We start from the raw sequence: 22,330 nt of genomic DNA on the forward strand, positions 1-22,330 counted from the left end.
ACCTTCCTCTGTGAGCCGCTTCTAGGAATATGCGTCTATGGCCTACTTCTTTCTAAGGATAGAGAGGGAAAGGAAGCAGGATGCCCAAAGGCTAGGAAATAGGGACAAGAATGTGTAGACTTTCTGCATCCAACACTTACCTATGTGGTAAATTTCAGGTACACTGCAGGAAGAAGGGCTAGGAGATGGAGACTTGAAGCTGGCTTTGTACCAAAAATTTCTAGTTTCCAAAATAAGTGCAGGCTATCAGCAGCAGTTTAACACAGGAGTTTCCAGTACAGATGATTGCCATATATGGGTGATCTTTGGGTCAGCCCTAACAACCACCAGACATTTTGGCAATCAGGAAACCACCTGCCTGGAAATAAACACTTGGCTGGAAAAATCAAAGGCTTGATTTTAATCAGGAGATAAAAGCATACCTAAATCAATAAGAAAGCAGGCTTTCCAGCTCAGGTTGGTCCCTACCTTAGCCTACAATCCTCAGGATCCCGATTTGCCCAATTCATCCTTCTCCCCATGGCTGCTGTCTCAAAGCAACCACACAATTCATTATAGCATTCATATAACTGGGGCTTCTTGGCATGACAAGGAATGGCAACTGTTTTAGCTCTTAAAGTGTTGCGGTTGAAGAGTAAAAGACTATCTCCCCTCATTCCACTTTTTCTTAAGATTAGTTGCAAATTCCTCCCCTACTTGTCATGGATTGGGTAGGGCTAACATGACAATGACATGGCAACTCTCATGCTATGCCATTGTAATCAATGGTGTTGCTAATTACCTAATAATCAGTGGTGTTGCCAATTGCCTGCCAGAATCAGTCATCTCTAACTTCTTCCAAGATGTATTCCCCCTACTTTTTAAATTAGAGTATCATACTTTATAGTCTCATGTAAGACAATGTTATTCTATCCATTTGCAGGAAAAGAGAGTGCCCAAAGAAAATAAATAACTGTACTTCATGCACTTGAGGATATACTGATACCCTGGTATGAAGTATCTGCATAAGAGGTAATTGGTGAGAGGGGGGATGGTTGTCAGTTTGATGCCTTACATGGGCATTATAAGATTTTTGTTTACTTTTAAAAAAAGCAAAAGCTTCAGCTGTCATAGGATTTCTCATGCTTATGTTTGTCACTGCAGGTTATAGCTGTCTGCCTACTGTCATAATGAGCCTCTTTTAGTATGAATACTTGGAATTAATAGTGAATTCTCTGTGTTAATACATTCAGTCTCCAGGCTCTGATATTTGTTCCTAAGAACAAAAAAAAGTAACAACTAAGCAAGGAAGTAGGTGGCAACTCTAGAGAGGAGCAACCACAGACAGTATCCTACTGCTGCAGGAGCTGTGCTAAGGGACAGCTACTCCAACCTACCTTTAATGTTTTCTGGTTTTAAAAGCCCAACCCCTTATGAATATTTACACACGCAAAACAGGATTCTATCTTCACATGCAATGGGTTATGAACAGACTACATCAAAATATTTTAGCATTCGATTAAAAAACAACTGCCATTTACTTTCAGCAAACTTGGTCTTGGTCCTTCAGTCCCAAGACAAGTGAACATTTCTCCTTACATTGGTTTGCTGGCCACTTTCTCCTTTAGCTGGTATCACTTTCAAATTTCTGGCACAGCACTTAAACAATAAACAACCTGCAAGATTCCCTTAATAAAGCTACAAGAAAGTAATCTCTCTGATCACAGCCTCTGCAGACCAAGATTAATCAAGATCAAGGCATAGATTAGTGGTTGCCAACCTTTTTAGATTCAGGGAAACCCTCCATAACTTTTTTCTAATTTTACATCATCCCAGATGAGAAACATGGTTGTGCTGCCACTGCTTACCTCATTAGTTTTCAACTGGAGTGTTGCCACCTCTACAGCAAGATGGACCTGCCCTGCACAGCTCGTATGCAGTCAGATAAGACTAAAGTAGGAAGGGGCACCTGCTTTTGCTGCAGTCCTCCTCCCTCTGCCCCCCACCACACACACTACTCTCTGAAACAGAGGTGCATGGGACAGTTCCACCTACCCTGCACAGCTGGTTCAAAGAAAAGGTTGCAGGGGGAGCACACCAGGAAGGACTGCAGCAGAACCAGGCAACTCCTGCCTGCTTTAGGCTGTTTAGAAGGGAGCAATAGATCAAAACTGTATAGCAGGAAGAAAACAGGCAAAGATTTGGAAAGACTTGATGTCTGTTAAATCAGCTCTTATGCTGATTCAGCAAGTTACCATACTTACTGGAAAAACAGTGCTATTTATTTCAACTCCAGTATTCTGAAGTGTTACTATACTGGAAACCCAAAACCAAATCTCAAACCCACATGTACTGAATGCTTACCCATCTAAGAGGTGCACAAGATACATGCAGGTAGAAAATAATGAAGGAGACAAAATTGCTATGATCAGAATTTTTTTTATTGTATCCCTACAAAAAATATGTAAACGTTAGCATACAGATCCAGAGAAATCAACATAAAGATGCATGAACTGTCATTTTAAAGAACGCATCAAGAATACTTCAACAGTTTATAAATTAATATATACAGCAACGCGTTTTCATAATTGGATAAGAACACCTCATAACTGAGGAATTTAGGTGCAAGAGCTGTAAAGTGAAACAAAAGTATTCTGATGCCTAACTTGATTATGAGACCACACTTCAATGTAACAGACTGCAAACCATTGTTATACGTTGTCATTAAGTTTTGCCACTAAAACACAGTATAAAACAATAGTTTTGGTAAGAAGTTTAATTTTTTTTTTTATTTGAACTTAGTTAACAAACACCCTTAAAGGAATTAAAAGCACCGAGTATTCTATAAACAGCTTTTTAGATAAATGAAATTCCAGCTTCGCAAGCTGCGTGATTAGCCCATCAGTACTCTCCATTTCTCATTATTCTGAGTGCAGCACCAAAATACATTTCTGGCTAGACAGAGAGCTCCAGATAGTTCAGAAATGGTTGGGGCTGATTGGAAGGAGGGGGAAGGCAAGAAATCAAGATGCAGAGCAAATATTACACTGACCCAACATTTTCTTTTTGGCTTTGATGCAGCATCCTGAGCAGTTTTTTCTTAAATTAAAAAGAAGCTGGGGATATAATGCTCTTGTTAATTCCTTAACCCCACCATGCTGTTTTGCTTTAAATCTTAGGAAGTAAGTAGAATATTCAGGCTGCATTTGCTGTTACACTGCAAGTGCCCTGCAACATTTCCCTTCCAAAAATCAAATATGGAAATAAGGACACAGGAGCTATTAAACTTCAGATCTTTCAGGTAAATATATATAAATTAAAACAAGTTATTATCTGCACTACTACATGTAGGTTCTACTGTAGTCTTGACTGTAAATAGCCACAGATATTTACGTACCATATTGTCTGTCCCTACTCAGGGATCTGATATTGTGCTCAAAATGTTGGCTGTCAACAGCCTGCTATTTATACTACATCTCCAAGCATACCTGACACTTACTGAGCTAATTTAGGAGCACCAATGATAAGGAAAAACTGGACAGAAGAACCTAACACATAAGAAGCTATACTTCTAATTTGAGGTTAAACAGTAGATTGCTTACTAGAGGCAAAATGCCCATCAACATCAATGGATTTTGCCCTGCGATGCTATATTACATTTATGTACCTGAAGTTCTTTGGAACTTATTAATATATTTCTTTAATATGCTACAACAACATTCATTTGGGTCTGCAGAGATAGTAGTAGTATAATTCTTACACTTCTTTCTTTTACATACCTCCATTGTATTACATATACTCCCTTCTGTACTTCATAAAGGCACACAGATTTTAGCTCTCACCAGCAGCAGCTGTTTTAGGATATTTTCTTTTTTGTAATATGGAAAGAGCTCTCTCCCAATAATGTCCAAGCAAATATAAGATCCTAGTTCTATTTATTTTGTGTGCATATTTTGTGTGACCTACATGCACTTCTGTGTATATTTTCATAAGGGATATTATATGACAGTTGATTTGTAGCTATGTATCTAACATAAATATACCTGAACTGCAGCAAGCAATTTTGGCTTGAATAACTTCAAATGCAGCATTGTGTTCAAGACCCTGTTTGTAGTTATAATAGGTGGCTCCTACCACAATTTAAAAAAACAACAACAGAAAAACAAAATGGGAGTACGTTCCCTCTACTTCCTCTAATTTTAATTCTGTTTCTCTGTTCTTATAATTCTAGCCCTTACTTTAATTTTCCACTTTGTCTTCTTATCCTGCTTTCCTCGGGCATTGCTAAGTCAAGCAATGGCATATATAGGTGATGCTTTTATTGCTTCCCCCAATCCTTGCTGTCCTTAGACTTCCGCTTTTTATTTTAAAGAACAGGAAGTTTTTTAAGATAAAGAATAACAAGCTGAAAAACCCTGGTAATCCCAAGGAGAGAATGGATTTGTTAGAACTTCTAATAAGATGGATAATTATAAAGCTTTGCTCCATCATCCTTGTAAGTCACATGGCTATGTGTATAACAGCAACCACTTTGCACAGGAAATCTATATAATTTATAGAATCTCTTGAAAAATAAAAGCAAGGGAGAGCAAAAATAAATCCTTTGCAATTTTTAAGTCAGTCTTGGCATCTGTAGATTCTGAAGGGTAGCAAGTGTAGACCAAAATCAAGAGATGACCAAGAAGAAATGCAAACAGGTATTACTGCCCTAATCATTTCTGTAGGCAGATGATCGGTGTTTACAATGAAGAAACAAAAACAAAAATCTGGTTTGAAAGTTGTTTTTTTAGGTTAGGGTGGCATATAGGACTACAAATGTAGTATTATACACACTGATATATGTTAAGCCAATCCATATATTACATCCAGCAAGTCACACAATATATTAGAGGGAGAAAAGGAAAAATATCCTCAACATAAATGTTTACTCTAATCCTCAAAGCACAATTCTTTTTCTTCTTCCTTCTCCTCATCATCTGTGGAATCTGCATAAGATTCAATGGTATTATATACGAAAGCATAAAGCTTGCCATCTGGTCCTGAAGTGGAACAGCTTCTGCATTCTTCATTATAATATCTAAGCAAGAGCCTGTATACATCCCCTTGAAAAGAAAATACATTTTTACTATAATTAGGACTACAATAAAATTATCGTGCATCCTATATCTCTATCTACATACACACACACACACACACACACACACAAAAACTATATAGAAATCACAGTGTAGAAGCTGTAGGTTGCGCTCCACAGGGAACTGTGTTACAGCTTGTCCGCTACAACAGAGCATGGACAGACACTGTCTTAACCCCTTCTACTCAGTTCTCTTCACAAAACCAGTTTATCAAAGTTGTGTGTGAAAACTGGTGAATCTCACTAACAGTATACATGCATGTGTGGGTACACATGCAACTGCTGTATGAATTTAAACAAGACATTACAAACTGATTATTTTGTCAGTTTATTTGCAAAGACTGATATTCAGTCAGTTCTTTGTTTCCTGTACAGAAGTTGAAGACACTGCTATGCATTCCCCTCACACCCTCCACTCAGTAATTGCCAAGGGCCTGCAAATTATTAGGTTACCTGAAATATCAGAATTTCCAGGATTACAACCAGTGTTATGAAATAGATTAGTATAAAGAAAAAAATGGGTCTATTTTATTTAAAAAATGAAACATGCCTTTTGAAATTCTCTTTAAAGCTCCAGCATGCTTTTAACTGTTGCAGACTAATTTCTGTGATGGTAGAAGTTTATGACCACTTCTGCCATAGGCCTAGACTATGCAGTAATTGTTTCTTTCATAGACTTAAAATACTAGTTTCACTTACTTGGGTTGAGTATTTTATAACAAGTGAGTACAGCTCTTATGGTGCAACCTTCTCACTGGAGAGGAATTATCCCTCTTATTACGTCACAGCAGAGGATTATTTTATGCTTACCAACAGTTTGGCTCTTCTCACAGAGAAAAGTGTGCATGTTGTAAATATCTCTCATCAGCTCAGCATCTCCAAAGGTAAAGTAAACCACATCTCTCCCAGCTTCAGCAGCTGCCAATATCTGTATTAAGGCTGAAACAAAAGGAAAAGAGGTAACACAGTCCACAGGTAGATTTCATAGATTTTTAGGGTCAGAAGGGACCTTGGTAGATCATCAAGTCCGACCCCCTGCCCTGGGCAGGAAAGAGTGCTAGGGTCAGATGACCCCAGCCAGATGTTTGTTGAGTCTCCTCTTAAAGACCTCTAAGGTAGGGGAGAACACCACCTCCCTTGGAACCCCATTTCAGACTCCGGTAACCCTTACTGTAAATAAGTTTGTCCTAATGTCTAGTCTAAATCTGCTCTCTGTCAGATTGTGGCCATTGTTTCTAGTTACTCCAAGTGGAACCCTGGTAAACAGAGTATCTCCTATATCTTGTTGGCCCCCACCCCTGCCGACAAATTTGTAGACAGCCACCAGATCCCCTCTCAGCTTTCTCTTATGGAGGCTGAAGAGATCCAGGTGCCCCAATCTCTCCTAATAGGACCTTTCCTGTAGGCCCCTAACCATACAAGTGGCCCTCCTCTAGACCCTCTCAAGTAAGTACAGGAAAGGCAACTTGCCATAGAAGAAAAATGTGTCATTTCAACTTGAGACTGTGAGCTTTAGCACAACCATCACACCACTTAGCATTTCTATCTGCACACTTCAAAGCAGTTCTACAAGTACTGCATAAGTATTACTCCCCCTGCGTATGGATGCAAACAATCATGTACACTTTTGTGCGCATGCTCAAACTAAAAATCAGAAATAAACTCATAACTTAAGCATCTCGCCAGAATCACAATGGGACAGATTCTGCCACTGTTACACCCATGTTTTCCCTTGACTATAGTGGGTCTAAATTCAAGGGAGACTCAAATCAAGAACAAGCCAATATGCCTAAAGTGTGTGGGACAAGGGCACAGAGCCTTCTCTTAGGGTGCATCTACATGTGTGCTTTAATGCTTATTAGTGTATTTTAATGTGCATTAAAGCACCACTAAAAACCCTATGTTTTTTAGTTAATGTGCATTAAGATAGGCTAATGCACATTTTCCTAGTACCTCACAGTGGGGTACTAGATTTAATACACACTAACTAAAGTGTGTTAATATACATGTAGATGTGCCCTTAGAGCCCCCATATGAGCTACATGCATTGTGGATCATAAAACAGGAGTGGACAACCACCTCAGTATTTCTATTCTCCCCTACACACTGATGGCCCAGGAGCATTGAAGCCTCAGTCCCTCCAGTCAATATAACAACCAGTGCATTTGCTTGCTTATTCCACTCCAGTGGAAGAAAAGAGCTGGGACCAACAACAATTCCTGGAGCCTGTGCAAACACCCACTGTTCTTTATTCAGTGGAGACTACAAAGTGCAGACTTGTAGTAAGACACCACTCAGGAGAGTAAATGTGGCCCATTTTTACTAATCAACTTGACTGGCAGATCTGAGAATACTATCATGGATTTCAATTCTCAGTTTGAACAAGGACACCCAAACTCTGACATTAGGTCATGTTAGAAAAATAGTCCTTAGTTTCTCTGCCTCAGTTTTTCTACATGGAAAAGAAAGAGAATGCTTCCTACACCCTGAGGAAATTTGTGAGGATTCATGTTAAGAAATAGTACTTAGTTACTGATGCGATAACCAGAAGTCAAATGTGCCCATCATATTTAGTCCAATTAACTTTCCAAGACTGGAAATGATGGATTGCCACTGACCATTTATTCTGCTATTGTTTTTCTTGTTTTTGACCATACACTCACAGGGAGTGTCCAGACAAGCGCACACGTGCCTCTTGCAGTGTCTCAAACCCCTTTGAGATACTGCAAGAGGCACGTGTGGGACCAAAAAAAAGTTCCCTGCGCTGGGGGGCAAAATTAGACCCCTGGATATCCAGGGGGCAAAAAGAACCACACTGCAAAACAGCCAGGCAAAGCACAGTCCCAGACTGTACCCTGAGGCAACCAGAGGATTGGGTCTTCCAGAGACACTCTGGTAGCCAGCTAGAGTGTCTCTATGACTAGCCCTTGCCATAGTGCTGAAGCATGCTGCCTGACTGTGCAGGGCAAGCAGTGGTGCAGGCCACAGTGACTGGGACCTGGGCTCCGTGCCAGGTAAGTAGGAGGAGGATGGAGCTGGAGAAAGGGGAAGGGGAAAAAGCAGGGACCCCCACCTGGCCCCCGCCCATGCTCACTCCCCTGATAGCCACCCCCTGCCCAGCACCATCCCCTTTGCTCCCCCAGCTCCCTGATCACTGCCCCACCTGCTCCCAGCTCCCCACTTGCTGCCTGCCTGGCCCCAGCCTCCCAGCACTCAAAAAAACAAAACTAAAACAAACCAACCCCCAAACCTCCCCCCACCAAAAAACTCTGGCACTCGCCAGCTGTAGCAGCGGCCGTTGTGGCTGCTGGGAACTCATGGCAGAGCCCCTCCACATGGCACAAGGCAGCTGGGTGTGGCAGGCATGCAGCCTTGGGAGCATATGCTCTTGCAGGTGGCAGCAGGTCACAACCAGGCCGCATCCCCCACTGCCAGACTGCTGCAGTGGGTAGAAGACGCAGGCAACTGAAAGGGCTGCTTCAGCAGTCCAGCTGGAACAAGTGGTAGCTTCAAAGTTGGTAGGGTTGCAAGGGACCTGAGCAGATCATCAAGTCCGACCCCTTGCCATGGCAGCAAAAAGTACTGGGGTCAAATGACCCCAGCAAGGTGTTCGTCTAGCCTCCTCTTAAAAACCCCCAGGGTAGGAGCCAGCACCACTTTGCTTAGAAGTTGGTTCCAGATCCTAGCTGCCCTGACAATGAAGTAGCGCCTCCTGATAGCTAGCCTAAATCTACCCTCTGCCAGCTTGTGACTGTTATTTCTTGTCACTCCTGGTAGTGCTCGGGGGAACAGGGACTCCCCCAATGCCTGCTGGTCCCCTCCCACTAGATCCCCCCTCAGCCTTCTCTTGCAAAGGCTGAACAGGTTCAGGTCCCTTAGCCTCTCCTCATAGGGTCTGCCTTGCTGCCCCCGATCATGCGGCTGGCCCTCCTCTGGACCCTCTCCATGCTGTCCACATCCCTTTTGAATGCGGAGCCCAGAACTGGACGCAGTACTCCAACTACGGCCTGACCAGTGTCGCAAACAGGGGGAGGATCACCTCCGTGAACCTGCCTGAGATGCATCTGTGGATGCATGACAAGGTGCAGTTGGCCTTCCTGACTGCATCCCCACACTGCTGGCCCATGTTCATCTTGGCATCAAAAATGACTCCAAGATCCTTTTCTGCCTCTGCATGGATGAGAAGGGAGTTCCCCAGCCTGTAGGTATGCTGCTGGTTCTTCCTCCTCAGATGCATCACCTTGCACTTGTCAGTGTTGAAACCCATCCTGTTCTCATCTGCCCACCCCTGTAGCCTGTCTAGGTCTGATTGCAGCCTATTCCTCCTGTATAGCATGCCCACATCCCCCCACATCTTAGTGTCATCAGCAAATTTGAACAGGGTGCGTTTACTCCTCATCCAAGTCACCAATGAAGATGTTGAACAGTGCGGGCCAGAAGATAGAGCCCTGGGGAACCCCACTGCCCACATCCCTCCAGGTTGAGAATAACTCATCCATCACCACCCTCTGGGTGCGGCCCTCCAGCCACTTAGCAACCCATTTGACTGTGTAGGTGTCGACACCACAGTCCCCCAGTTTTTTAATGAGAATGGGGTGAGAGAGAGAGTCGAAGGCCTTACTAAAGTCCAGAAAGACTACGTCCACTGCTACCCCTGCATCTAAGGATTTTGTGACCTGGTTGTAGAAGGCCACCAGGTTGGTCTGACAGGACCTGCCTCTAATGAACCCATGTTGGCTGCCCCTAAGCATAACCTCTCCCACTGGCCCCTCGTGGACATGCGCCAGGATAATTCAAAAAGCTTACCCAGGATTGAGGTAAGACTAACTGGCCTATAGTTTCCTGCGTCCTCCTTCCTCCCTTTTTTGAAGATGGGAACCACGCTGGCCCTCGTCCAGTTCTCTGGCACCACACCAGAGCATCATGAGTGCTCATAAAGCCATGCCAGGTGTCCCGCAATGACCTCAGCTAATTCCCTCAGCACTCTGCGGTGGAGATCTCCAGGACCAGCTGATTTCTGGGACATCCAGTCCCTCCAGAAGTTCCTTGACTAGATCGTCACTGACCCTTGGCCTGGGTGCACCTCCCCTGGGGCCCGAGGGGGTCCCGGTGTGGGGACTGATTCAGTCCCTGCTCAGGACATGGTGATCCCAGGTACCAGTTGGCTTGGCCCCAAAAGCTCCTGAGCTACTAGCCAAGGCAGCTTTTTATACTGCTGGGGCCAGGACAGGTGCTGGCCCCAGGCTCTAGCTCCCCCCGGCTGCAGATCCAGAAAGAGCCAGGCAGGGTTATTTTGCCTCACACCAAAGTGCATGTCTGGGCACATGTGCTGAGGCAAAAAGTCCTGGCTCAAATTTGCACTGCTTCTATTTGAGCTGGTGCAAAAGCATGTGCCTACATGTGTGGATGCGCCCACAAACTGCATGCAGATTCTTCCATGGACAATATCCATTGTGGAGTTTATCTATTTTAACTATATAGAAGATGTCAAAAGGAATTTTATTTTAAATATATTACTTATGGAATTTTCCTTTCACTGCACTCTGCCAGAAGAAACCAAAAGAGGATTGGTTTTCATTAATCAGTCTGAAAGAAGTTCTTTCACTTTTTATCATGGACAGACTTAAGAAATGCCTATACTCCTTAATCAAGGGTCTCTTATAAACCCATAACTAGGCTTATTAATTGCACTCAACACGTGAGATCAATCTTAATTTGAAGATGATATTTTAATTAAACTACTGTAAAGCTTCAGTTGTTCAGTTTTACAAAATGACCTAATTACCTAAATTGCACAGGGAATGTGATCTAATGAATCTTCACATTCATGCCATGTAGACAATGCAACTTCACTTTTAACTAGAAGCTTAAAGGGGTATTGACACTGCTTTCCAATTCTAGCTTTACTTTCAATTGCTAAAAATGTTCCTAGTTTGGCACTTATGAAGGTAAGAGAAAAGAAACAGCTGAGCCACGAGTCAGGCATTGCGTTCAGTTCTGGGTGCCACACTTCAGGAGGGATGTGGACAGCATGGAGAGGGTCCAGAGGAGGGCCACTTGCATGATAAGGGGGCAGCAGGGTAGGCCCTATGAGGAGAGGCTAAGGGAACTGAACTTGTTCAGCCTCTGCGAGAGAAGGCTGAGGGTGGATCTAGTGGCCTGTTACAAACTAGTCAGAGGGGACCAGCAGGCATTGGGGGAGTCCCTGTTCCCCCTGAGTACTACCAGGAGCGACAAGAAATAATGGTCACAAGCTGGCAGAGGGTAGATTCAGGCTAGACACCAGGAGGTGCTACTTCATTGTCAGGGCAGCTAGGACCTGGAACCAACTTCCAAGCGAAGTGGTGCTGGCCCCTACCCTGGGGGTTTTTAATAGAAGGCTGGATGAACACCTTGCCTGGGTCATTTGACCCCAGTACTTCTTCTTGCCACGGCAGGGGGTCAGACTTGATGATCTGCTCAGGTCCCATCAGACCCTACCAACTATGAAACTATTGTACATCTCAAACTCTTTCCCCTTTCCCATTTTTCATAGGGCCTGATTCAATGCAAATCCTCCCACTGGCCCCTCACTTCGATTTTGTAGATAAAGATTTTTTTCCTGGTTAATTAAGCCTCTATGATGAGTGATATGGGTAATTATGTTCTCTTCCTCACACACGGACATATACACACAGCACTTACAAATATACTTACCTGAACCTAATGAAAGTTCTGAACATTTAGGTCAGGCATGAAGTAATACTTATTGTGCGGTAGGCATACAGAAAGTATTCTATAGCCATAACCAAACAGATAGTCAGGGCACATAGATCACTGTAAAAACGGCAGGTCCCACTCTAAGATAACCTTGGCTGGATGTGGTATCACATTTCAGTGCTGTAGGTTAGAGTGACATAACAAACATCTGTACCACATCCCATTGCAACTCATGGTAGGTCACATTCTGTCAACATCCATGGGGCTTTCCAGCACCCTGCTCATCCCCCCATCTCAGGGCAGCTTTCTAGCCTTGGCCAGAGCTCATGTGGGTCTGCCCAAGTGCCAGGCCAGACCTGTCCCCAGGCTGTAACTGACAAGTCAGCAAAGCCCTTGTTTCCATCCCTACCAACCCCATCCTCTCCAACCAGCTTTGAGAGCCACTGTCTGGTATTACAGCTCAATGCGTGGATTCCATCTACCCCATCTGGGCACTTGTAAAGACTGCAACTTTCAATTAAGAGAATGATACACTCCCCACACGCCCTTGCCCACAGACCCAGGGCTGTGCCCCAGCCCCATGCTGTCACTGCTTCACAATCCTGGGGTTTCTAAGGAGACTGGCTGGAAGCAGGCAGGGTGCACGACTGGGTGGATGGGATAGGGCTTGGGGTGGGCGAGAATCTCTGTCTGGGGCCAGGTCCAGGATCTTGGAATGGTGACAGCATGGAGCTGGGGTCATGCTGGGGTCAGGATCGGGGCCAGGGTCAGGACTGGAGCCAGGGCCAGACCAGAGCTGCAATCTGTTCCCTGCACATCCCTGCCTGCAGAACAGGTGCCCTTTGTCAGGGAATGCAGGCAGTGGATTGTGGGTCTGCCCAGGCCCCAGCCCTGCGCTGTCACTGCCCTGAGATCCTGGCCTCAGTCACCCATCCTGCTCCTGCACAATGTTAATTACAGTGTCAAGCTTTTTAGTGCAACAGCTTCTGGACCATACAGGAGCACAGTAATCTGCTGGGACAGATAGATAGAAAATTAGGTTGGAAGGGACCTCAGGAGATCACCTAGTCCAACCCCCTGCTCAAAGGACCATCCCCAACTGCATCAACCCAGCCAAGGCTTTATCTAGCTGGATCCTCCATGGATGGAGATTACACAACCTCCCTGGCTAACCAGTTCCTAGGGAGAAAGCTTTTTTTCCTAATATGTAACCTAAACTTCCCCTGCTGTAACTGAAGACCATTGCTCCTTGTTCTGTCATCTGCCACCACTGAGAACAATTTAGCTCCATTCCCTTTGGAACCACCCTTCAGGTAGTTAGAATCTGCTATCAAATCCCCCCCTTAGTCTTCTCTTCTCCAGACTAAATTAGCCCAGTACCCTCAGCCTCTTCTCAGAAGTCATGTGCCACTGCCCCCCTAACCATTTTTATTGCTCTCTCTAATTTGTCCACATCCTTTCTGTAGTGGAGGTCCCAAAACTGGGCACAGTACCAGATGCAACCTCACCAGTGCTGAATAGAGGGCTGAATCATTGCCCTTGACAAAACACCTACTAAATTTAGGCCTGTAAGTCATTAGCCTTCTTTATAACAAGGACACACTGTTGGCTCATATTTCACTTGCTGTCCACTGTAACACCCAGTTCTTTTTTTGCAGAGCTGCTGCTTAGATAATCAGTCCCCAGCATGTACCAGTGCATGGGATTGTTCTGTCCTAAGTATTTGTTTGTGCTTGTCCTTACTGAACCTCATGAGACTTCTTTTGGTCCAATGCTCCAGTTTGTTGGGATCTCTCTGAATCCTAGCCCTACCCTCCAGCATATCTATTATTCCCTCCAACTTGGTGTCAACTGCAAACTTGTTGAGGGTGTACGCCATCCCATCTTTCAGATCACTGATGAAGATAGCGAACAAAACCAGGCCCAAGACTGGCCCCTGGGTACCTTGATACCTGCCAACTAGCACAGGTGTAGATGAAATGGGGGCCCTAAATTGAAACAGTGGGTTTTTAAAAGATATCACTGCAAGTGCAGTGGTTCTGAGCACTTTAAAGTTGGCACCCCAAGTTGTGCTGTCTAAATGGCTTAAGGCAGCTACCCATGCAGACAATTTACTGCTGGCCATCTAAGTGTGTTTATAGGTGAGGTAATGGTCTAATGCAACTCCTTGGTAAGTCGGTATGCTCATGGGGAAAGATATAGTTGCCTACTCTGATATTCAGTGTGCTCTTGGCTTGACGGTTGTCCACGTGGAAGACTGATGGTACTGATTTATTGATGCTCCCCACTCAGTCAGTCAGTCAGCATGTGCATTATTGCCAAGCCATGCGGTAGTGTCTTCAACAGTCACATGCAGTTCCTCTAGTCTACCACTAAACTTAGTCAGTGGGTAGTCATCAACAGTATGTAACATGGTGCATGTTTTACCACAGCTAGTCTGGGCTGTCATGAAGATGCCAAAGGTAGAGGTTGTCTGCAGACAGACCTATTCAGCAAGGCCCGCTGACTATTCAGCAAGGCCCGCTGTGTGGCAGGTTGAAGCCAGGTGGGCAGACTGTAGAACAGGGAATGGCAACCCCCGGCACATGTGCAGATCATGGCACGTGAAGCCATTTTCCTCGGCACACGTTGGGGCCAGGGCTGGGGAGGCAGCAGCTGTTTGCAGCCTCCTGGCTGCAGCTGGCCCAGGCTAGTCCTAGCAGGTAGCTGGGAGGCTGCAAGCCCTGCTGGAAGCAGCCCGGGAGCCATGGCTGCCAGCAGCTACCACAGAGCTGGGACTGGCTGCAGCCAGGAGGCTACAAACAGCTGCTGCTTCCCCACCCTGGCCCCAGTGGGCGCAGTGCTGGCACCTGCTACCTTCCCGGAGCTCAGGGCCAGCAGCTGGGGCCCAGGGCCAGGGCCAGGGCCAGGGCCAGGGCCAGGGCCAGGAAGGCAGCAGCTGTTTGTAGCCTCTCAGCTGCAGCCAGTCTAGGCTCTGGGTAGCTGCTGATAGCCAGAGAGCCGGGGCTGCTCTCAGCAGGTGGTCGGGAGGATGGAAGCCCTACTGCAAGCAGCCCAGGCTCCGTGGCTAGCAATAGCTACTCAGAACCTGGGCCAGCTGCAAACAGCTGCTGCCTCCCCGGCCCCAGCTCCCACCCCCGGGCAACATGCAGGGTTGTGCCCCTTGCTGCAGCCCCCGCCTGCAGGGGAAGTGTGGCGAGGGCAGTGGGGAGCTGGGAGCAGCAGGCAGCTTTCTGTGCGCCCCGCTGTGCCCTTCCGTGCCAGGTTCCAACACTGTTCTGCAGAAGTGGCGGTGAGGGCAGCACAGCAGGGAACATCGCAGGTATCTGCTGGCTCCATGGAGCCTGGGCTGGGTGGGCAGCTGGGGCCGGGAAGCAGCAACTATTTGCAGCTGGCCCAGGTTCTGGGTAGCTGCTGATGGCCACAGAGCCTGATCTGGAAGAAAAAGGGCACAAGCAGGGCATCCTGCCATGTACCCCCTGCCTTCGTTTTGTTTTTCTGGCATGCTACACGCTGGCACCTTCCAAGGCAGGCATTGTGGGTTTTTTCGGCACTCCGGCCAAAAAACATTGCCTACCCCTGCTGTAGGATCTGTGGTAAGGAACTGGTTTGGTGATGATATTGACCTCCATTCCTCACACTAGAGAGTCTCTGCTGTGTGGTCCTAGTGTGGCACTTTGGACCACAGTGAGTGTCATGATGGTAGACATGCAGCAGGTGGATTTAAGAGATTGTTGTAGGCTTGGATTGTCATAGATCTTCTCCAGTAGCTTGCTAACTGCAACTCCCCATCAGATATGAGGGGTAATAATGTTGCTCGGAACTGGGAGCCATGGTAGAGGCGTCAGCCAAACAGTTCCCAAGATGATGTGCATCATTGACATTGCACATCAACAACTCTGATTCCAGACTGGTGTGCAGTACTTTGCTGCAGAGTATGAGATGGCAAGAGCTGACATCCTTAGGGTTGAGGGTCTGGCACCCCATGATGACCCAGCCAGCTTAAGGAGGTTGTTACATGTCTTAAAACTTTCATTGCTGTCTTTTTCAAGTGTTCATGACATCAAGTCTGGTCTAGTGTCATGCTCAGGTAGACAGGTTGTGCTTCATGCCTCTGGCTATTCAGGTAGATGTTTAGCTCCTGGGCAGCACTAGCACTGCATAGATGGAAAACACTGGAAATCATCTGATTAATACTTGGCTGTAAGTTCCATATCTTGCAGTAGTTAGCCAACTTTGTCACATCACTCTTCAAAGTGTATTCTAGCTCAGAGAAAGTCCAGGCCTGGAATCTACAGCAGGTATCTTCAGCAGAGTTGAATTCCCATGGCTGCATTTCTGGCAGGTCACTGGTGTAGAGGTTGTACAAGGTCAGAGCAAGTGCAGATCCCTGAGCCAGTCTGTTGATCTGTCGTCTTTAAGTGCTTGTCTTCTCACCCATGTGCACCCTGAACCATCTGTTTAGGAGGAGCAGTTCGATGTTAGTCCTGCAGGCGGGACTCTTGCCATCTTTACAAGCAGGCCAGAGTGCCAAACAGTATCATATTCTGCTGTGAGGTCAAGGAAAACAGTGCCTGTCTTCAAGTTCCTTTGTAAACCATTTTCAATGCTCCCCACTGACCTTATGCCTCTCAAGCACCTTCCTACCTTGCACATGGAACAAAGTAGAGGAGCTATGGCCAGTACCCCGTACTGTTGTTGGGGTCTTATCAGTTTGTGTTATATTAAGTGGGGCTATAAATCTGGCTAATTGTCAGCTGACCACCCCATCCCTCAAGGTCATATTACTTTCCTGAGTGAGGCCATTGCATTTACTTGGATCCATCTGACTCAAACAGATCCCGATCTACGCTAAAAGCTTTTTTTTCGAGCACCACAGCCAAGGTGTAAACAACAGGCAAAACTGTGCATTTTCACTGGCAACCCTCTTCCTAGCAACAGCCCACCACACCCCATCCCATGCCTGCACACACACACCCTCCCTCCCTCTCCTCCTGGAGAACCGGAAAAGGCTCATGCCTCTAGGCCCTAATGCTTAGGTTTCCCAGTCCTCCCACCTTCCACAACAGGGAGATGGAACCCAGGCATCCAGATTTTCCCAGCTGGGAGGTGGAATGTGGATGTTCTGTGCCATGGTCATGAGAAGATGTGCAGCTTCGGGCCCCAGGTGTGGGAAAGGGTCCAGACAGGGGACTCACCATAGATCCCTCAGTGTCTCCCTTGTCCGCAGGCTCTGCATTTGTGCATGGGAGGCCCAGTCATGGATCCCAAGATGCTGGATCCAGGATGGTCACCCAGACACTTGCAGAGCACCAGAGATGTGTGTAGACAGCACTAGTGACATGAGGACCTAAGGGGACCACCGATGTGGGAGATTAGAATAGACAATTCGGTGACTGCTTGCACAGTGGTGCTGCAGCATTTGAACAAGCCACCCGGGTCCAGGAACATGGCACAAACATCCAAGAACAAGAACTACAGATGGTCAGCTACTCTCCAAGGGAGGTTGCATGTAGAGCTGTGAGAGTTGCAGTGCCAGGATAAGGAGTTTATGCACAGGGTCAAAGACCACTTGGAATTCAGCTATGACACCCCTACGTAGCATCAGAACTGCCTCCCATGGGAAGACTCCCATGGTAGGGCAGGCTGCTACCCACTCCCTGACATGAAGAGCCTCACTCCAGGTATTCCTCCCTTGGGTGACATGCCCAAGACCCCCAAGGGGGTGGCTATGGTTGGCAGCCACAGGGAACGCTCCACACTGCACAATGATTGGGAGATGCTGGGCTGCTCTAAAACAGAAGATATGGCTTGTGGGAGCTGCTGACCTGTGGTCCATGAAGCCAGGAAAGAGTCCAGTGGAGCCCACTCCAGGGGGCAGCAGTGCAAGAGGGAAGGGGGCCAGGCTGCCTGAGATCCAATGCCAGGGGCAGCATTAACAGCCCACCTTCCAGGACCAATTCTCTACTCCCAGCAAGTGGTGGTTACAGGCACAGGGCCCCAAAGAGAACAGGTGGAAGGGGCATCTTAACAGCACACTGGGCCAGGCCACTGCAGGCCTGCAGCACAGACTCTGCAAGGAGTGGCAGCCCCATGGGCTCTGGTCCAAGTTCCAGAAGAGGCAATGTTCTACAGTTTTTCTTTATTATGCACATGAAAGTTTGGCAGATGCAACATTTAATTAAACCAAGGCTGCAGCATTCCCTCTATTGCCCAAGTTTTCATGTTTAAGTTAAGCCTCCCATGGCTGCTCACCTGCTTCTCCCTCTCAACATCATAACAGCTGGTACAGCCAGGATCTTTTCCCACTCTCTCAACGTTAAATAAGACGACGGTTCCAAGTTTCAGAGCAGACAATGTTGCATAGTTGTTGCACACTGAAAGTTTGGCGCTTCAACATTCCCAAATCAAAATGAGGCATGTCTCTTCCTTGTGCTGCATTCCCCTACACCCTGGTGTATGCCCCTTGGGAAGAGGGGGTTGAGGAAATGGGACAGGACTCAGGCAGCCAAGACTGTGGGCAGCACTGCCTGGGATGTGGGGCCAGAGGAATCTGGGGCCCAGTGCTGGGGTGGGGACACTTGAAGCCCTCTGGCCTTACTTATTCAAGGAGGACTCCCAGCCCACACAGGTGAGAAGGCAGTTAACCACGACTGCAGATCCAGACATCCTGGCATGGTGCGGGGCTGGGACCATACACATCAGCATGAAGCTCACCCTCCCCCATCTCTGTGCCGCGTGTGCTCACGGCACCAGGCCCGATGTGTAGTTGAAATGCTCCTTCCAGCAGACCACCTTCCCCCCTGTAGGACCTCATACGCCAGGGCAGGTAAGGGTAAAGCTACGCCCCTGATGAAAACCAGGGGCATTACATCAGTGATGATGATACACTATGGACCCCAGGACCATAGTGTTTGCTCTCCATCACCCCGAGGAATGGTGAGTTGCACAAGAGGTAGGCATTGTCCTCATCAGCCACATGAAAGTCAGTGGCCCAGCTGTGCCGTCGAAGCCTGGATTACATACACACAACCTAGGTGTCACAGCAGCAAAATGTTGGGGACATGGTGGCTCATGGCCAGCAGCCAATCAGGGGTGGCTTGGTCATTCAGCTCTACTCAGGAGTCTTCAGCAACCCCAGGAACCCATGGGACATGCTAGGAGGTGTGTGAGAGCCCACTGGACTCAGGCCATGCAGGTAGGCTCTGAGCTCTCTCCCTCCCCACCACAAGGGCAAATGTGTGGTCTGCTTCTTCTTGACCTAACCCTAGGTGCTTAAAACTCAAAAGGTAGAGCACTTCTGCTACAGGCTTCTTGAATGCCAGTACTTAGCCTTATTACTTATTTTTGTAGTTTCAGACCTGTTCCTCCCTATTACATAGAATACAATTAAAAAATCCTAATGATCCTGCTTTAATATAATGAAGATAACAGCTTGGAAGGGGATAAACTGAAGCGGGCATCTTCAGAAAGAGATGCTAATACAACATCTTCCCCATCCAACCTTCCTCTACTCGGCCCCTGTTTCTTTCAGTATATATTTCAAAATTGCTTTCCTTTGTTTTTAAAACCATCTGTGATCAGATGCCTGCCTATCTCAAATACCCTGAACTCAAGTCCACTAAGGTCAATGGTAATTACTGCATTAGTTTCAACCGGCTTTGGCTTGGACTCTTACTCTCTTCACTCACTCCTCTCCAATTCCATCACTCTGCCAAGTTACAGTATTGTTGGTGTGAAAGTTTCCATTTAGATCATACCTGCTCAGAAATCTTCAATCTCAGTCTCATCAAAAAATCATGCCTTTTCTCCCTTTTATAGAGGGCAACTAGCAAACCGCCCATCAAGAATGATGGGCAGGGGGAGGGAAGCTGGGGACAGAGGCCTGCGTCCACACCCCCGCCCCACTTTCATGGGTGGGCCCAGTCCTCCTCTCCCCTCTTGCCGCTTCATAGCCAGGCTGGGCCGGGCTGGGCTGCCCCTCCCCTCTGTCTGCTGGCCTCAGCACCCTGTTTCCTCCATCACCGCCAGCTGCAGGGCCAGGGGGGGTGGGCATGGCTGGCAGCGCTGGCCTTGTGCCCCCTTTCCCCCCACTCTATTATCACGGCCTGCAGGGAGCAGGGGGAATTGGGCCAGCGCCCTCCTTCTGTTGCCACCACTTGCAAGGACGGGGAGTGGGGCCAGCAGTGCTGGCTCTGCCCCCACCCACTCCAGTGGCACCACCTTCTGGGGGTGGGGGCTGGGCAGGGACAGAGGCCCAGGGCCAGGCTCGTTCCCCCCACTGTTGCCCCTGCTGTTTTGGGGCCAGAGCTAGAGCCACACCCACCAGGGAGCCAGTGGGGACAGAGCCCAGCATCCAGCCCTGTGCTCCCACTCTCCTCATCTGGCCCTACCCCCCATTCAGCCCAACCCTGTTCCCCCAGGCGATTAGGGTTTGGGCCTGGGGCCACTCCCTCCCCCTGCTGTGGCAGCCCCGCCCCCATTCCCCACCCCCTCACGCTACCACCATTGTCTCCTCCATGGAGTTTGGGCGGGGGGGGGGCCAGGCCCAGCCCCTCTGTCCCCGCCATCATGGTGGCACTCCGCAGCCTGCTGTCCCTACTGCTTTATTTGCACTCTGATTGGCTGCCTCGCCCCCTTGATGTGCTCCTGGGTAGGAGCATGGCACAGGCTCTCCCAGGCAGGAGTGGGCAGGGTTTGCCCCATGCAAAGCATTGTGAGGGCAGCTGCGTGCCAGATACAATCAATATAAAATGGTGGCCACCTGTCCCTGGGCTGGATCCGATCAGTTGGCAGGCCAGATCTTGTCCACCTCTGTATTGATCAGAACAGTTGGAGATATTTCTCCTGGCATCTCTGAACCAATAATGGTGAATGCCAGAGAGGGTAATAAACAAGTGACAGATCACTGTAGATATATTCTATTCAATGCTCTCCCTCTAAAACAGCAGTTAGCAATTTTTTTCAGGTTGTGGGCTGGAATGACTCTGAGTCACAAAGAGCAGGATGGGCACTAGGACCCAGCTACCACTGTGGCTGCTTCTGCTTCTTCCTACAGTGACAAGGAGTGAGTGACAATCAAAGCCCCACACTATCAAAAGCTGCTGAGGCCCCTACTCCACAGGCCAGATCAACTGGCTCCAGAGGTTGGATCCAGCCCATGAGCTATAGATTGCCAACCCCTACTCTAAAGCATCCATTTCTGCCACTGTCAGAAACAGGCTACTATGGACCATTAGTCTGATCCAGTTTGGCTCTTATGTTCTGATTGTTTCTACTTTGAGAATGAAGTGCTACTTATGTCCACCACTGATGCTATTTAATGGTACATAGCAAAATTATGTTACAAATTAAGACAACAAGTGAAGGGGAACATTGTGGTCAATAAACTCTGCTTAGCTTGAAACCAGGAAGAAGCACAACCACAAAATGGTGTGGGTAACATGTGCGCACTGCTGTAAAATAAGATTACAATGTATATAATCTGCAGAATGTGCAACTAAACTTTCTAACTTTTAAATATATAAGCATACAACCTGAAATTTGGTAGCTCAAATATACTTTGAACTGCACCTATCACACTATGTAGAAAAGTACTTTTCTTGCTCTCAAAGTGCAATTTTTCTTATTAACTATGTTCAGCATCAAGATGACTACAGCAGGAGAAAATAATTCCTATCTCCTTTCCCCTTATTGTCTATTGTCCGTCCCATACAACTGTCACATCTTTCCTGCCCAGAGCAGAGGGACTGGACCCAATGATCTTACGAGGTCCCCTCCAGCCCTAAACTTCCATGAATCTGGTCTAAAACTAAGCCTTGGATCCTTTAACGTTCCAAGTTCAGGCTTGTTTTGACACACTGAATACCTCATGAGACTTAACTTTAAGGCCTGGTTCCTAGCAAATCCAGGATCCAAACTGGATATAGGATATGATCTACTTCAATATAGTAGAGAGAAAGGCAATTACACTTTTCTAAAGAAAAAAATAAGTTGCCCAGGGGCTAAAAAACAGACTGTTTTCAATACCTTTCTACAGAACAGTGGAGAGCTACCTCAAGCACCGCTCTCTCAGATGGCAAAGGAAGCCACTGCAAATCTTTAAATATCATGGGAACAAGTGTATCATGGCTGTTGGATTGCAATAAATCAAGGAGATACACAGGATAAGTATGTCCTTAACCCTTTATGTACTGTATTTACTGGAAAAATTATCATAAACTGCAATTAGGAAAGAATACAAGCATTTGTTCCATAATATGGTTCCCAGAGGTAAACAATACAACTCTCTCCTAAATATTAAAGAAGAGTTTTCTAAAATCAGAAAAGAGCTATGAGCTACCAAATCTATGGTAACTCTAAGCCATATCCTCTCCTTTGAGTTTCTTTCTGCTTGGTATCAAATGCACACAAACCTTTGGATACATATACCAAAAGCGCATCCAAACGTAGTAACTCTGGGTTACAAATTTTTAGCTGCTTTTAAAGGAAAGGAGGGAGCTGCTGCTGCTCAGGAGT

General features: G+C 46.9%; 1 protein-coding gene across 5 annotated transcripts in view; it reads right to left on the minus strand.

The window, feature by feature from the left end:
• Positions 1–2,402: 2,402 nt before the first annotated feature.
• PARG (poly(ADP-ribose) glycohydrolase) overlaps positions 2,403–22,330 on the minus strand; it is a 139,257-nt gene continuing 119,329 nt past the window's right edge. For all 5 annotated transcript variants that reach the window (XM_019555587.1, XM_019555588.1, XM_019555586.1 and 2 more), the window contains 2 exons: positions 5,924–6,052; positions 2,403–5,081 (listed from right to left, as the gene is read on the minus strand). In XM_019555587.1, coding sequence (XP_019411132.1) covers positions 4,909–5,081; positions 5,924–6,052 — 302 coding nt within the window. In that variant the 3' untranslated portion in view covers positions 2,403–4,908. The remainder of the gene's footprint in view (positions 5,082–5,923; positions 6,053–22,330) is intronic.

This window comes from Crocodylus porosus, unplaced genomic scaffold, assembly GCF_001723895.1.
Source record: "Crocodylus porosus isolate Cpor-Errol unplaced genomic scaffold, CroPor_comp1, whole genome shotgun sequence".
NCBI classification, from domain to species: Eukaryota; Metazoa; Chordata; order Crocodylia; family Crocodylidae; genus Crocodylus; species Crocodylus porosus.